Source organism: Nanorana parkeri, unplaced genomic scaffold (genome assembly GCF_000935625.1).
Source record: "Nanorana parkeri isolate BGI_ZX_2015 unplaced genomic scaffold, ASM93562v1 scaffold2479, whole genome shotgun sequence".
In the NCBI taxonomy this organism is placed as follows: Eukaryota; Metazoa; Chordata; class Amphibia; order Anura; family Dicroglossidae; genus Nanorana; species Nanorana parkeri.
The window spans coordinates 36,639-52,332 of record NW_017308747.1 but is presented as its reverse complement, the minus strand read 5'-3'; the positions used below and the strand labels follow the sequence as shown (position 1 = coordinate 52,332).

At 44.6% G+C, this 15,694-nt stretch overlaps 1 protein-coding gene across 1 annotated transcript in view; it reads right to left on the bottom strand.

The window, feature by feature from the left end:
- The window catches only part of TOM1L1 (target of myb1 like 1 membrane trafficking protein), a 65,218-nt gene extending 49,894 nt beyond the window's left edge, over positions 1-15,324 (bottom strand). Inside the window, exon 1 of the mRNA XM_018573666.1 lies at positions 15,082-15,324. Coding sequence (XP_018429168.1) covers positions 15,082-15,139 — 58 coding nt within the window. The 5' untranslated portion in view covers positions 15,140-15,324. The remainder of the gene's footprint in view (positions 1-15,081) is intronic.
- Between the last annotated feature and the right edge of the window lie 370 nt (positions 15,325-15,694).

The following is a 15,694-nucleotide window of genomic DNA, read 5'->3' as shown; positions in this document are numbered from 1 at the left end:
ATATATATATTGTTCTCTCTCTCTATATAAAGCACACAGAGAAAAAGAAACGGCCAGGACTGGGAACCAATCAGTTGTGCTACATGCAAATTTGACAGGAGGAGAGAGCATGGTGAGCAGAGAGATGACCCCATCAGTCTCCTGCAGCATCTCACTGTCCAATCAGAAGCGTGGAGAGAAGACACCACTGTATCCCTTATACAGTCCAAAATTGTAACAGAAGAAGTGGCGTCATCCACCTGGCTGTGCTGTGTAAATCTAAGGACTGAATGGACAGGAATACAAATCTTTTGGCAGGTAAAACAGCTATGGTATATGGATTTAATCTGTGTATTTCACTGTTTGCCTGGCGTACAGAACATGTGTAAATGTTGATAAGTAATACAGTATATGTCTGTAATCAATGTAATATAATTCTGAGATCAAAGTCAATGCTGTTCATCACGTGTTCCGATGCGGCACAGCAGCAAGAAAACTGGGCACGTACGTTGTAAACTTCACGGAATTGGAGGGGTGAGTCACCTGTATATTCAGTTCTCTTTGTGCCAGAATAATGTTCCGCATTAGTTATTAAAGAGCAATGAATAGAAAGTTGAAATACTGTAACTGTGCCAGTGTCTACAGAGCCAAACCAAACCTCATTACTCACAGGATCAGCCCAGAACGTGTAGAAAGGTCACATAGGACGGGTCTTGGGGCAATATATAAAAAGGTCTCCACATTTTTACAGTTAATTTTTTTTTAGTAGTTCCAGCCTGACTAGAAAAGCCTGTCCCTTAGCAGCATGTTGTAGAGAAGGACCTTTGCTCTCTGTGTGAAAACAGTGGTCTCTCGGCAGAGGTCCAACACACCCCCTGCTGAGTTAGAACTAGAGTTCTCCAATCAGCAAGGAACATGCGCTTTGCAGATTTCCCTGCTACTCTGTAATCAGAAATGCTTATTCTCCCATGGAAAGCTATAGGTCTGACTCAACAGGCTTTTAAACACCATGTGCAGAGACTTGCATATTTCTGTATCTGATGCACCCTGACTGAATCCCAACTGAACCCTGACTGAATCCCAACTGAACCACAGCTGAACCGTGACTGAATCCCAACTGAACCCTGGCTGAACCCCAGCTGAACCCTAACTGAACCCCAGCTGAACCCTGACTGAATCCCAACTGAACCCTGGCTGAATCCCAACTGAACCCTGACTGAACCCCAGCTGAACCCTGACTGAACCCCAGCTGAACCCTGACTGAATCCCAACTGAACCCTGGCTGAACCCCAGCTGAACCCTAACTGAACCCCAGCTGAACCCTGACTGAATCCCAACTGAACCCTGACTGAATCCCAACTGAACCCTGACTGAACCCCAGCTGAACCCTGACTGAACCCCAGCTGAACCCTGACTGAATCCCAACTGAACCCTGACTGAATCCCAACTAAACCCTGGCTGAATCCCAACTGAACCCTGACTGAATCCCAACTAAACCCTGGCTGAATCCCAACTAAACCCTGGCTGAATCCCAACTAAACCCTGACTGAATCCCAACTGAACCCTGACTGAACCCCAGCTGAACCATGACTGAACCCTGAGTGAATCCCAACTGTACCCTGACAAAATCCCAACTGAACCCTGACAAAATCCCAACTAAACCCTAACTGAACGCCAGCTGAACCCTCTTTCGTAGAATATTATAGGGGAAAACTATTATATCAGTGAAAACTGCCTTTGTCACTGAGTAGTTATCCCAACTGAACCCTGACTGAATCTCAATTGAACCCTGACTAATCTGAATCCCAACCGAACCCTCAGGGAACTCTTTCAGAGACTGACCAATATAAGGGAAAACAATTATATTAGTGAAAACTGCCTTTTGCCACTGAACAGCGACTCAAAGGTGGAGTTACTCTCTGATGAAGTAAAGTAGAGATGTATTTATCTTCTGAAGGTTATTGTATCTCACGCTGGGCTCATTATTCATTCACTGAGTGACACCGGCAAATGTCATAAAACACTGAGAAGGAAACTGGAGCAGCAGTTATAGGTGGCACTAAACATATTTATTGGTCTGTATTTATTTGAGGGGAGTGCAAATCACCGGGGAAGAATCAATTTCATGTCACAATGCTGGATGGAGTATCGACTAAAGGCTAAAAGTTTAAAAAGCAACAGTTTTAGAGAAAACATTGTTTTCCTGGTAAGAAACCAGATACACCACTATGGAGTCCAAAGAATGGCCGTGTCATAAATGAAACTACAGTCAATCCACTTGCACTGAAAAGTGAACTTGCCTGCTCACTTAAATAAAAAAGCAGCTTGCCAGATGCACTAAGACAGGGGCCGGCAACCTCGGCACTTCAGCCGCGGTGAAACTACAAATCTCAACATGCCTATGCCTCTGGGAGTCATGCCTGTGGCTGTCAGTCTTGCAATGCCTCATGGGATTTGTAGTTCCACACAGCTGGAATGCCGGGGGTTGCCCACCCCTGTACGAAGAGGTCAAACCCCCTCTTCAAATTCAAGACTAATCCACTCTAGCAGCACACAAACCAACATCGTCTGACGTCATCACTGCTTGCTCCACCGCCGGAGCAAGCATCGGTGACATGGGGCACTATTGGTTTACTGTTTGTAATATTGGATATTTATTCTCTTATTATTTTAGATGTTTTTTAATTTTTAATAACTGATCGAGTCTTCTTATTATCTTATCAGACAAGATCTTATTCTTATTGTCTTATCCTATTCTTATTATTTTATTGGATAATAGTATCTTATTCTATTCTTATTATCTTATTGGATAATAGTATCTTATTCTTATTCTATTCTTATTATCTTATTGGATAATGTTTTATTCTTGTATTCGTATCCTATTCTTATTATCTTTTTGGATAATAGTATCTTATTCTATTCTTATAATTTTATTGGATAATATCCTATTCTTACTATCTTATTATTAGATAATATCTTATTTTTATATTCTTATCCTATTCTTATTATCATATTAGATAATATCTTATTCTTATATTCCTATCCTATTCTTGTTATCATATTGGATAATATCTTATTCTTATATTATTATTCTCATCCTATTCTTATTATCTTATTAGATAATATTTTATTTTTATATTCTTATCCTATTCTTATTATCCTATTGGATAATATTTTATTCTTATATTATTATTCTCATCCTATTCTTATTATCTTATCAGATATCTTATTCTTATATTCTTATTCTTATACTGTTCTATTTATCTTTTTTGGATAATATCTTATTCTTATATTATTATTCTCATCCTATTCTTATTATATTGGAGCCTTCTTATTATCTTCTACTTGCCCTTTGATGGAGGAGGATTGAACAGTGGTGTCCTGATGTACTGCTGGAACAGAGAAGGATCTCAGCCTTGCTTTGATATTTGCGGTGACCAGATGAGGGTGATTTCAAACTGGATACATAGTAATAGAGTGATATCTGGATGTCCTGAATGGGTCACCTTATGTGCCGTTTGACCTCTTGGTACATACGAGATCTCACTCTCTAGTCTCTGGAAAGCTGCTGTCTCATTAAAGGGTAGAGGCAAGTTCACTTTTCAGTGCAAGCGGATTATTTGGCATTTATGCAGAGACTGTTCTTTGGACTCTACAGTGGTGCATCTGGTTCACCAGGAAAATAATGTTTACTAGATATGTTGTGTATTTATCATCTAATTCACGTGCTGCTATATTGTATTTATCTTGAATTTCAAGCAAAGGTTCATTGATTTTTGACTCTGACTCTGAAGTCAGTCATCTGTAATTTAAAGGGTCATTTCATTTATAACTAGATTTCTGTTACGGGTCGGCAGGTTGAATCATATGGCTCAAAGATCACACGTGCTGAGAGTGGCAATTAGTCGAGGTGTTATGGATGCATATTTATTTCTTAAAAGCTGAACTCCTCCAGATGCAAAAATGTTTATTGAAATATGTTCCGCAATAGCCACAAAACATATGAATCTACTTTGTGTGCACCAAACTTAGATGTCACCTTGTAAAATTAGCAGCAGGAGCACCAAGTCCACCCACTACAGGCTGCCTGCAGAAAGTTAAAGCACAATGTGAGAGTGGGGCGGGAGGGGTTGCACAGGTGCACAACATTCTGCACTCACAGTATGTCCTCAGTCTTCTGGGTTAAATGAGTAGTAGCGGTAGCTGAGTGATTTAATTGCCCTTGTAGCCCTACACTGGAATACGGTTGCCACCTGTCCAGTTTTTACCAGGACAGTCCGGTTTTGGAGTCTTGTGTCTGGATGTCCAGCGAGTGGGCACCCGGACACAAAACACTTAGTGTTGACACCGGCACTCTACATTTTCTGACAGATGCTGCTGCCGAGGTCCTCAGCAAGCGCAATCTCGGGGCAGCCACACCGGCCTTTTTGTTTACAGACGACTGCAGCTCAGAGGAAGAGCTAGTTTCAGGTAGATGCGGCTGCCCAAGATCGCGCTTGCTGGGGACCTCGGCAACTGCCTCTGTCATTGCCTTCTCCTCCTCCGGCTCACTGACATCGTGCTGCTCTCCTGTGGACCACCATAGCCCAGACAGCCCACCTGGGGGTCACACAGCCCACGTGAGAGTCGTACAGCCCACCTGAGAGTCTCATAGCCCACCTGAGAGTTGCATAGCCCACATGAGAGGCGCACAGCTCACCCGAGAGTCACACAGCACACCCGGAAGTCACACATCCCTCCCGAGAGCACAGCCCATCTGAGAGCCTGCACATCCATCAGGCCACCACTCGACCTCGAGACATCAGGGCACCAACCCAGAACAACACAGAGTATGTAGATTCATATTATTTTGTATTGCTTAATAATGTATTGCTGTAGTCCTCTATAGCTGGTCTCCTTACTCCCTCCCCTCGCTGCCTCTCCTCACTCCTCTATATTCTCCCAAAAAAAAAACAATTGCCGCGTGCGGCGCTGGAGTGTTCGGGTTTCCCTTGAAGAAAAAGTGGCAACCCTAGACTGGAACCATAGCTGCTCAAAGCAACTAAGAGGTATTTTTGGCAGCACCTTGACTAAGAACCGTATTGTTTCTGCATTCTTGATTTCAGAGACAGTCTCTGACACAACCTTTGCCTCTCTCATCGCAGTTCAGCACTCCTTCCCCATGGGTCGGTTTAGCAGAATCTCTTTAAAAGGTGCAATTGAAAAGGAAGTCATGAAATGATTTCATGTCTTGTTTCATGCAATGGAACATTCTGAACTATTGATATGGATACAGTCAATACAGTTGGCTCCAGATGACACGGCCTCTCCTTTCTCTTAACGTCAAGTCAGAGGTTAATTATTATCTCTTGTTATGTGTCACAGCAAAGCCTTTATTTATGGCGACAGGCCATCGACCACTCATTTCTGAATGACATAACGTTGCCATGGCTGTATAGCTTCACTGAAAAGGTTTTTATTTTTAAGCCTTACTCCAGTCATTATTTTTCTACTTTTGGATACAGTATTGAAGAGTTAAGGTTTTATGTTTCTCTGTGACCCACATTGAGAATAGGCATGTTGGAAATAAGCGCTGGACCCAAAGGTAGAAGAGATAGGGCTTCGAATCCAAATTTTAGAGGCAGCTCTCCTTAACCAGGTTAACCTTGGTTGTCCCTGGAGTGATCTAAAGAATATAAAAAGGACGAGAGCGCCACAGATCTAATATAAGTCCAGTAGCTATTTATTGCACATGACAAGAAGTCAGAAGGTAAAGCCAATGCATTTTGGGGGCTCAAAACTTCCCCTTCATCGGCGGTGAGAAACAAAATGACATAAAAAAAAGATTTTAAAACATATTTTAAAATGTCCTATTATATAATCTAAATACTATATAAAATGTATATACCAATCAGCCATAACATTATGACCGCATGACTAATATTTTTTTTTTTTTTTTTTAGCAACAAAGTTTTTTTTTAAAATCATGATACCCTGAGGTTGTTGCGGCGTGACCTATTTTCTAAGTCGTCCAATTTTTCAGAAATCGTAAGAATTTTATGTGAGGCGGCTTTTAAATAACTGTCGTGATCAGTCATGCCACATTCTAGAGTATCAATGCGCTGTTCAGCAGTATTCAGCCTTTTGTGCTGTGATTCCAGGGCAGTGGATATATTTCCCAAGTGAAGTTTAATGGCCTCAGCAACTATGAGAGAGATGTCATTTTTCAGCTGGGATGCTACTTCAGAGGCCAGTTTTGCATAATCAATTGAGCAGGATGACTGTGCCTGAGAGATTTGCATCTCACCTGATCAGTCATCTGAGGCACTGTGTTCCGTCCTGTCAGCTTTGTCAGCCAGCGCCATCTTGGCTGCAGTACTCTCTCCCTCCATCTGATCTGACAGAGATCGCCGGGCCGCCTGAGAACGGGAGACGAATTTGTCCATGGCAGGCAGTGCTGGTGAGTGATCCGGTCGGCAGTAAGGAATCATGTGAAAGGGGGGTTAAGAGGCTTTTTCTGTTGTGTGGCGGGACCGAACGAACGGGGATGCCGTTAACTCATCAGGCGCCGGAACCGGAAGTCCACGACTAATATTGAGAAGGTCCTTCTCTTGCCGCCAAAACAACCCTGATCCTTCCAGGCATGGACACAGTGGCGTAACAATCACCATAGCGACCCAGGCGGCCGCTATGGGGCCCGAGGCACGGCGGGGCCCAGCCAGGACATCTCCCTGATGCCATGCGGGCTGCCTGGGTCGCTATGGCATCTTGCTCGGACAGCCAGGCTGCTGGCTGTCACTGGCGGCTGTGAGGAAGAACGCTCCGTTCCTTCTCACAGCCGCTGCTGAGTTGGTGACAACCAGCAGCTTCGCAGGAGGTGGCTGGGCCCGTCATCGGCAGTGATCGAGGGGGCGGGGGCCCGGCGATCGAGGGGCGGGGCCCGGCGATCGAGGGGTGGGGCCCAGCGATCGAGGAGCCGGGGCCCAGTGACGGAGGAGTCGATCGTGGAGGAGAAGGAGGCGGACAGAGGATCAGGGCTGAAACTTAAGAGGGCTTGACCGCCCGCCTGAGACCCTGCAGAGCCTACCATAGAGAGTCTATGGTGGGCTCTGCAGGGTCACCCTTAGGTGGGCTGTTTGGGTTATCAGGTGGGCGTAACTAGAAATCACAGGGCCCCATACAAAATTTTGCTATGGGGCCCTGTGATTTCTGGTTACGCCCCTGCATGGACACCACTAAACCTCTGAAGGTATGCTGTGGTATCTGGCACCAAGCCGTCAGTAGCAGATCCTTTAAGTCCTGAAAGTTGCAAATTGTGGACTCCATGAATCGGACTGTTTTTTCCCAGTACATCCTACAGATGATCGATTGGATTGAGATCTGGGGAATTTGGAGGCCAAGTCAACACTTCAAGATCAATGTTGTGTTCCACAAACCATTCTTGAACCATTTTTGCAGTGTGGCAGCGAGCCTTATCCTGCTGAAAGAGGCCACTGCTATCAGGGAATGCCATTTCCATGGAAGGGTGTACTTGGTCAATGTTTAGGTAGGTGGTACGTATTAAAGGTCTATACACATGAGTGTCAGGACTTAAGGTTTTCTAGCAAAACATTGCCCAAAGCATCACATTGCCTCCACCGGCTTGCCTTCTTCCCATAGTGCATCCTGGTGCCATCTCTTCCCCAGGTAAGGGACACACACACCCACTGCCTTCTACATGATGTAAAAGAAGATGTGATTCATCAGACCAGGCCACCTTCTTCCATTGCTCTGTGGTTCAGTTCTGATGCACACGTGCCCACTGTAGATGCTTTTGGAGACAGGGGTCAGCATGTGCAACTTGACCAATCTGCAGTTACGCAGCCGTATATGCAACAAAATGCGATCCACTGTGTGCTCAGACATCTTTCTATCAGAACCAGCATTAACTTTTTCAGCAATTTTGAGCTACAGTAGCTCTTGTATTGGATCAGACTACACGGGCCAACCTTCACTCCCCACGTGCATCAATGAGCCTTGGACACCCATGACTCTGTTTCTGGTTCAACAGTTTTTATTCCTTGGACCACTTTTGGTAGGTTCTGACCACTGCAGACCGGGAACATCCCACAAAAGCTGCAGTTTTGGAGTTGCTCTGACCCAGTCGTCTAGCCATCACAATGTGGCCCTAGTCAAAGTCGCTCAAATCCTTACGCTTGCCTGTTTTTTCTGCTTCCAAAACATCAACTTCAGGGACAAAATGTTCACTTGCTGCCTAATATAGCCCACCCAATACCAGGTGCCATTGTAACCAGATAATCAATGTTATTCACTTCACTTCATTCAGTGGTCAGAATGTTATGGCTGACTGGTGTATATGCCACCAAAACAGCAAATTAGACATAAGATATAATAGAATAATAGAAATAACTAATAATAAAATAATAATATTAATTCCAATCGATGTAGAGTATGTAACAATTACATAATGTACTGCAGTATAGTTATATTATCTGAGAAATAATCACTAAAAGGTATAAATAAAATTATTGGTGACCCCCACAGGGGAGATTCTGCCTTACTTCCTTTCCCTGTGATACCAATAGAAGAAATGGGGGTGGGGGGAATGGTTGTCACCAGCACAGGAAGGAACAGATAGCAAAAAGACATAATCAGAAGTTCTAACTCTTCCCCACTCACTTGCAAAATGTGACTTTCTCTATTTTCTTGTTGGCGAGATATTCCATCACTTCCTGTTCTGACAGGAAGTGAAAGGAAGCACCAGTACTAGGGACATAGAAGGCAATAAAAACTTGATCGAGACTCTAATGCTTTCTTGCTTGATCCAAAATTAAATAAAACTTTTTTTCTTGGAGTTGGGCTTTCTGCTTGAGGGGCAATAGGAATGAGCTTCGGGCTTGCGTCGACCATAAATTTGACCTGTGCCCAAGGTGCTTACAATTCACTTAATAAGTGAACAATTTAGCCAGTTCACCCGCTGAACCTCCATCTGTACCCTGGCAAGCAATGACGCATTGCTTGCTAGGATGCTAGCAGTTGGACCCGACACGGTCATTGGATGCTCGGACGCCGACAAGCACACCAAAATAAGCTGTGGCTCCACTAGCCTCCAAGCGAGCAATGACAGGGTCACACAGCCTAATCGGTGGCCGTGGGTCTTATTCGCTTGGACGTTACCGGGATTTCCGTAATCCGTAACCAGGATTTCTGGCTGGGTTTGCCGTATGGCGTTGAACCTAGGCCAATCAACTCATCACCAGTGGGCAATAGGTGGACTGTAATGAATACAAAGGTTTTCCAGGGTGATAGAACTTTCTTTCAACTAGTCAACTATTCTGGGCTGCAGAAGAATTAGTCTTATTTACATAAAGAACAGTAAACCTTTTATAATTTATAGAACCACAAAGCACCCATTAGAGGACAGCTACTACACTATCAGTTGGATCTCAGATCATACATGGCTCCGAGGAGCTTGACAATGCTCACATATTATATCTCCACAGCTCCCAACGGCATTGTGACCACAGGACTCTGTTTACAGCCAATCGATCCCACACCCACAGTCCCTTTATCTCAGATCAAAGCTCAAAGTTTAATACAAGTACTCCTAATACTGTCCGGTTTAGTAATTCATTTAGTGCCAACTGTCCCTTATTAGGAACCAAATCCTTCTGTCCCTCTTTCCTCCTCATTTATCCCTCTTTTTGGTTTGACATATAGATATCTACGATAAGGTTCTATTTCAGTACCAAAAGGGTTATTCTGCTCTAAAACATTCATCTCATCTCTTAATTATTTTGTATAGTACTTAGAAATCCGGTATAAGGGCAGGTTCACACCATTTTCCGGACCAGATCTGTGTTTTCCACACATTAAATGGAGAACATGCAAACTCTTTTGCAAATAGTGACCTGGCTATGGTTTGAACCAAGCACCCCCAGTTCCTCAGGCTGCTTACAATCTAAGATCCCTATCTGACATACTAGGGCCAATTTAGACAGCAGCCAATTAACCTACCAGCATGTCTTTGGCATGTGGAAATGGTGCAGGAGTAAAAGTGCTGCAAGGCAAAAGCAAAAGCGCTAACCACGATGCCACTGTGTGCTATAGTATTCCACTTGGCTCCTTTCCCAGAAGCTGAATAAAGGCTTATGTAGGGTGCTGATGAGAGGGGTGGAGAAGCTGGGCCACCATAGACAGTACCCAGACACTCCTAGAAGAGGAGAAGGCTTTGATTTGCAAGGGAGGAGGAGGCCGTGCTAGCAAATTGAGTGATGTAGTCAGATTTTCTAGCAAATGGTAAGGAAAAACTCGGCACATAAACATTTAAAATGCCTAATTTATCGCTGCTTTGAACTGCATTGGTGACAGGGTCTCTTTATACTCTTAACAACCTGACCAACACAAGTGATGGTCTCTTAGGTCACCCATTGTTTGTAGCTCCATCATTTTCATTTTACGGCTTTGTCTTCTCTGTGTACAGTCGGCTCTCCTGCACAGTATTCGGTTTTGACACAAGATTCTTTTATGATTCTTTGTTTTCCGGGCAGGGAAGGGACAGCGCAAACATGAAAACACTGCCTCTGGCGTGATAGGTGGCTGGATAAGAAAATACCCATAATCCTCATCTGTTATCTGTAACCAGACCAGGAGTAAAAAGGAGTGGCTACGTACAAAATGAACTTAAAAAGACCCTGTCACCAACTCGAAACATGGCGGATACAAGCACAGGAAAAAATAAAGTATATTATATAACATTATTACTTGCAGTGTTTTTCCCTTCCATACAGTATAATATTTTGTATTCACTTGCAATGTGCCATTCCACTTGCTTGCCCCTTTCCTCCATGCACGTCATAGTCCTCTCCTCTTTTGGCACTGCCTACTTACTGTCTGTGCTGGCCTAGCTACTCCGCCACCTCCCTACATATCCTTTTATGCAGCTGCCGTGGGAGGAGCAAAGACTTGAGTGACATCTCTGAGTATGCTGGGGCTGTTGACATCACGTCCACATGTCGGAATTCCCATCACTTTCTGTCTATGTGACACCAGGACAAATAGAGAGAATGAATCTCTTTAAGTAGAAACTCAGACATCAATAAAAACCTGGCAGAGGGTCAAACCCTTCCCTACTTTATCCAAAAACTAAGCCAAAAGGTTTTGGCTATGCATACACTTTAACAGCCATTTCCTCCTCCTATTAACTAGCTTTCCATTGGCTAAAACAAGAACACACATGTGTCCTCAGGCATGAGCGTTTTTGTCTTAGCCAATGAAAAGCTAGTTATGCGAAGATCGAAGACGCCGACACGCAAGTGTGAATGTCTTCTTGCTTACATGTTGTATAGCTTGTGTTGCACTTCTGGCCCACTCGGGTGTCAAGTCTGCAAGTCCCATAGACCCCAGTACTACGTTTGTATATCCTTCTCCCTCTCCTTCAGTCCATGCACAAAACACACAACCCCGGGCTTAATTTTGTGAATGGCCTGGAGGAGAGGGAGATTGAGACATGAACCCAGCACTGGGGCATATTTTAAAAACTGAAATTTTCGTCTACATGCCACCAATGATGTCACCAAGCTCCGCCCCACCTTACAGTGCCAAAGATGGGATTAGTACAGCTCCCGTTGTACATCCAGCCCACTTGAGTGTAAGTACTGCAGGTCTCATAGACCCAGTACTGTTTGAGCCACGGGAAAGCTAGTTATGCCCAAAAAATGGCCGAAGGCGCTGACACGCAAGTGTGACAATCTTCTTACTTACATGTTGGGGATGTATAGCTTGTGCTGCACTTCTGGCCCACTTGGGTGTAAGCGCTGCAGGTCTCATAGACCCCAGCACAATTATGTATCCTCCTTCCTCTCCTCCAGGTCATTCACAAAACACACAACCCGTTTTCATATTGTGAATGGCCTAGAGGAGAGAAAAGCGGAGACACGGCTGCAGTGCTGGGGTCTATGAGACTTGCACCCCAGTGGGCCGGAAAGGCAGCTCAAGCTGAACTTCCCCGGCATGTAAACAAGAAGATTTTCACAATTGAGTGTCGGTGTCTACAGTCATATTTCCTGCCATTTTGTGCATAACTAGCTTTCCATTGGCTGAAACAGCACTGGGTCTATAACACCTGCAATGCTTACTGGGCTGGAAGTACAATGGGAACTGAACTAATCCTGGCTTTGATGCCGGAAGGTGGGGTGAATCTTGGTGACATCGTTGGTGGGCATACAAGCATTTGTTGGCATGCAAATTAGAAATTGTAAAAATTTGTTGAATGTAGAAGAAAGCCTCCATGACAGGCGGTGGTGAAGGGGTGTGTGTCCAGGGCAGGATTTCCCACAATGCCAACCAAGGCCCGGTCTTGGGGCAGCAGGGAGTAGAAGAGGCAGCAGGGGTGTAGAATTCCTATCTCCCGATGCCCGGGACATGCAGTTCTGGGCGCCTGGTGGGTAGTTGTTTTCTACATTTAGCCCTGCTTTGGGCAAGCAGAGCTACATGTAGAGCGGGGAAGCCTCCGCTTGTTTTGTACACGTGATCCCAGCGATGTCACCGTGTCACGGAGATCACTTGTATGCAGCCTGCAGGTCTGCCATTCACCCTGGGTGTGTGGGGGGGTGGGGGGGGATATGGTTTAGGGGGCGCATTGAGCAACCTGGCCTTGGGGCAACAGAGAGAGTAAATCCAGCCTTGTGTGTATGGGTTTTTAGGGAACGGAATATATAGATGCTTGAACGCCGTTAAGTTATAGCTCAGCTAAAACTAACCAGCAACAGCCAAAAACTCTACTCAATGATGTAAAACAAAAGCAAAACAAAAAATCAACTGAAAAGCGTAAATGTAACAATTCACATATTTGGAGGGGCGTCAGATCAACCCTCCGCCTTCCAACTTGCATATCACTACGTTGTTACCGTCAGAACGGACAACCTACAGGACACCCACCATGCCATCCACAGATAAAAGAGACTTGGCGGCTCTACGGCTGGAGACTCGCCAGACCGTTCATCCCGAACGCCATACTCAATTTTCAGCAGGGGCAGCCATTTTGTTTGGAGTCAGGATCTGCCAATTTGAATCAGCTTTCTGCTGTATGATCCGAGAGAGAAGGAGCCAAAACTGCCGTGCTGAACTGGTTGGCCAAGACATTGGGAAATTCTACAGCAAAAGCGACATTTGCGTTGTTTCCGTCTGGTCTTGCTTTACGTGTGGCATGCTTTTAACTCTTTCACTGCCAGAGCAGCCTTTGTATTTTTTAGTAGGGGGCTGAGGTTGGTTGGGGTGAGGTACCTCTAAGGCGGGTCTATCTATAACCCTAGTTGGGGTGGTTTCTTTTTTCTGGTACACGTGTCCTAACCTAGTATTCATTTAGGGGGGAACCTGCCACCCTGTCAACGTATGTTCCCTTTGCACGCATATTAAAATGCATGTTTTAGGAGCTCATTATTAGTTAACCCCCCCCCCTACCCCAAAAACCCCGGAGAATAAAATAGAGGCAGCTGCAATTTTTTTTGTCATGCCAGATTTGCGCAAATGTTTATCAAACCCAAATTTTTTTACTAAAAACTGCATTCAAATCAATTTTCGTGCACACAAACACAACATAATCTCCAAGTTTGGGGGAAAATATAACAGATGAGGTTGCCTGGAGTAAACAGATACCAAACATGTCCAGCCTCAAAAGCGCGTGCGCCTGTGAAACGATGACACTCTTTGGGACTCAAAATTGTCCATAAGCGACAATTTTAAAGACTTTACAAGTCATCAGTTTGGAGTTATCTGAATATAATGGCCTGAGGATAATTGCTCTTGCTCTGGCATGCACGCCGATATGTAACATGTGTGGTGCAAGTGCCATTTTTGTACGTAGGCACACCCAACCCTACCCCACTCGTTTAAGTACATGTGTGTGTGTATGTATGGGCGGGTGGCTTTAAAATTTTACTTTAATGTCATTTTCATTTTTTAAACTTTTTTTCCCCTTTACTTTTGTTGCTATCACATAGGGGGCTAATTGCTAATTTAGGTGACAGGTCTTCTTTAAGGAGACATCAGGAGTCTGTTAGACTGCTAATGTCACCTTTGACCCCTGATGTCACATTCAAGATCACTTGTTACTTCCCTTGTGCTATCTCATAGGGGGCTAATCACCCCCCACCCCATGTGACAGCTATAAACTGATGACCTGTAAATGCTTTTAAAGCATTGCGTATGGACAATTTTCGGGCCCAACGTCTTTCCCCATTTCATGGGCGCATGCAATTTTGAGACTTGACATGTTTGGTATCTATTAACTCAGCACAACCTTATCTTTTTTATTTTACCCCAAAAAAATGGGTATCCTATTGTGTTTATGTGCTTTACTATCAATTTAAATGCATTTTTTTTACTTTGAGATTGATAATGAGTTGTACTAATGTCATATGACATAAAAAATTGCAACTGCCACCACTGTATTCTCCGGGGTCCCTGCTTTCAGAAGATATATAATTGTGGGAGGTTTGAGCAATTTTCAGGCTCCAAATGTGCATTTTAATAGGTGTGCACAAAAAGGGCAAAAATGGTCCTGGCAGGGAAAGGGTTAAAGGAACAGTCCCGAGATGAACAGTCCTGAGATGAACACAAGAGGTGTCTGTCACCGACCCAGAACCAGCCGCAGCTTGAGTGACGTCAGAACTCCCGATCTGCATACATGTTCACGGGAGCTACCGAAGTCAGCCGGCTCACCATGACAGCCAGGCAACTGGCATTTTTAGAAGGAGAGTTCAGCGATGGAAGCCTACATATTTCATGACAGGTGTTCCTTCAAGAGAACCTGTCAACAGATCATTTTTTTTCATCGCCAACCTTCTGATAAGATTATATGTGCAATTTCTGAGTGTCCGGCACGGATTCAGCGCCGGAAGATGAACAAGGCGCCAAGAATTCAATAGACGCAGATAAGAGGGGAGGTTATGGTGAGATTCGGCGGTTTCCAAAGCCAAGGACAGTTCCAGGGATGAAAAGTTTTGACCATTTGAAACCTGGAAGTGTCACTGTGAATTGGAGAAGGTTGGCAACCATCGGAAACAACGGCTTTCTCTGTTAAAGCCCCGCTTAGGCTTAGCAATGAAGTTGCACTGAGCTTACCTACGAGATGCCCAACTGGGGTGCTAAAAGGGTCCTTCGTATTCTTGGTGAAGGCCATGGTGGGGCTCCTGAAGTCATCAAAGTTTCACCAGTAAAATCTCACAGTGGAAGTCTTTAATCCAGTGATTTGAGCGCAGTGTTTGCAGTCTCCAGGTCTACCCAGTGCGAAGGGTTGTGTGCTGAGTTACCTGGCAGGGGAGGAACGGAGGAGGATCTGGGTGTAGACCGAAGCCAGGAAGGAGCTCCAGGTAACACACAAGGTGGACTGTGACTGTCACGTGTACTGGCAGGCACTGGGAGGCTCTGTAATCCTCTGATAGAGAAGGGAGGTGGGAGGAATGAGACAAAGAGCAAACACCGTCCTCACATATGTTTAGACTTCACTGGGACATGGAAGAGTTCATTGTGGGTGGCTTATTTCCACTGTATGTAGCACAGAGGCTGCAATGCAGCTGTAGTAAAGATTCCCAACATTCCGTTCCTGTTATATAATCAGGTACCACACTCTATATCCTAAATGTCATATGCGGCTCACTTGCGGTTTTAAAGAGAACCGGTCACCCACGGGCATCTGTAATAATCTGAATTAGACATGTAAACTGCGGAAAAATTC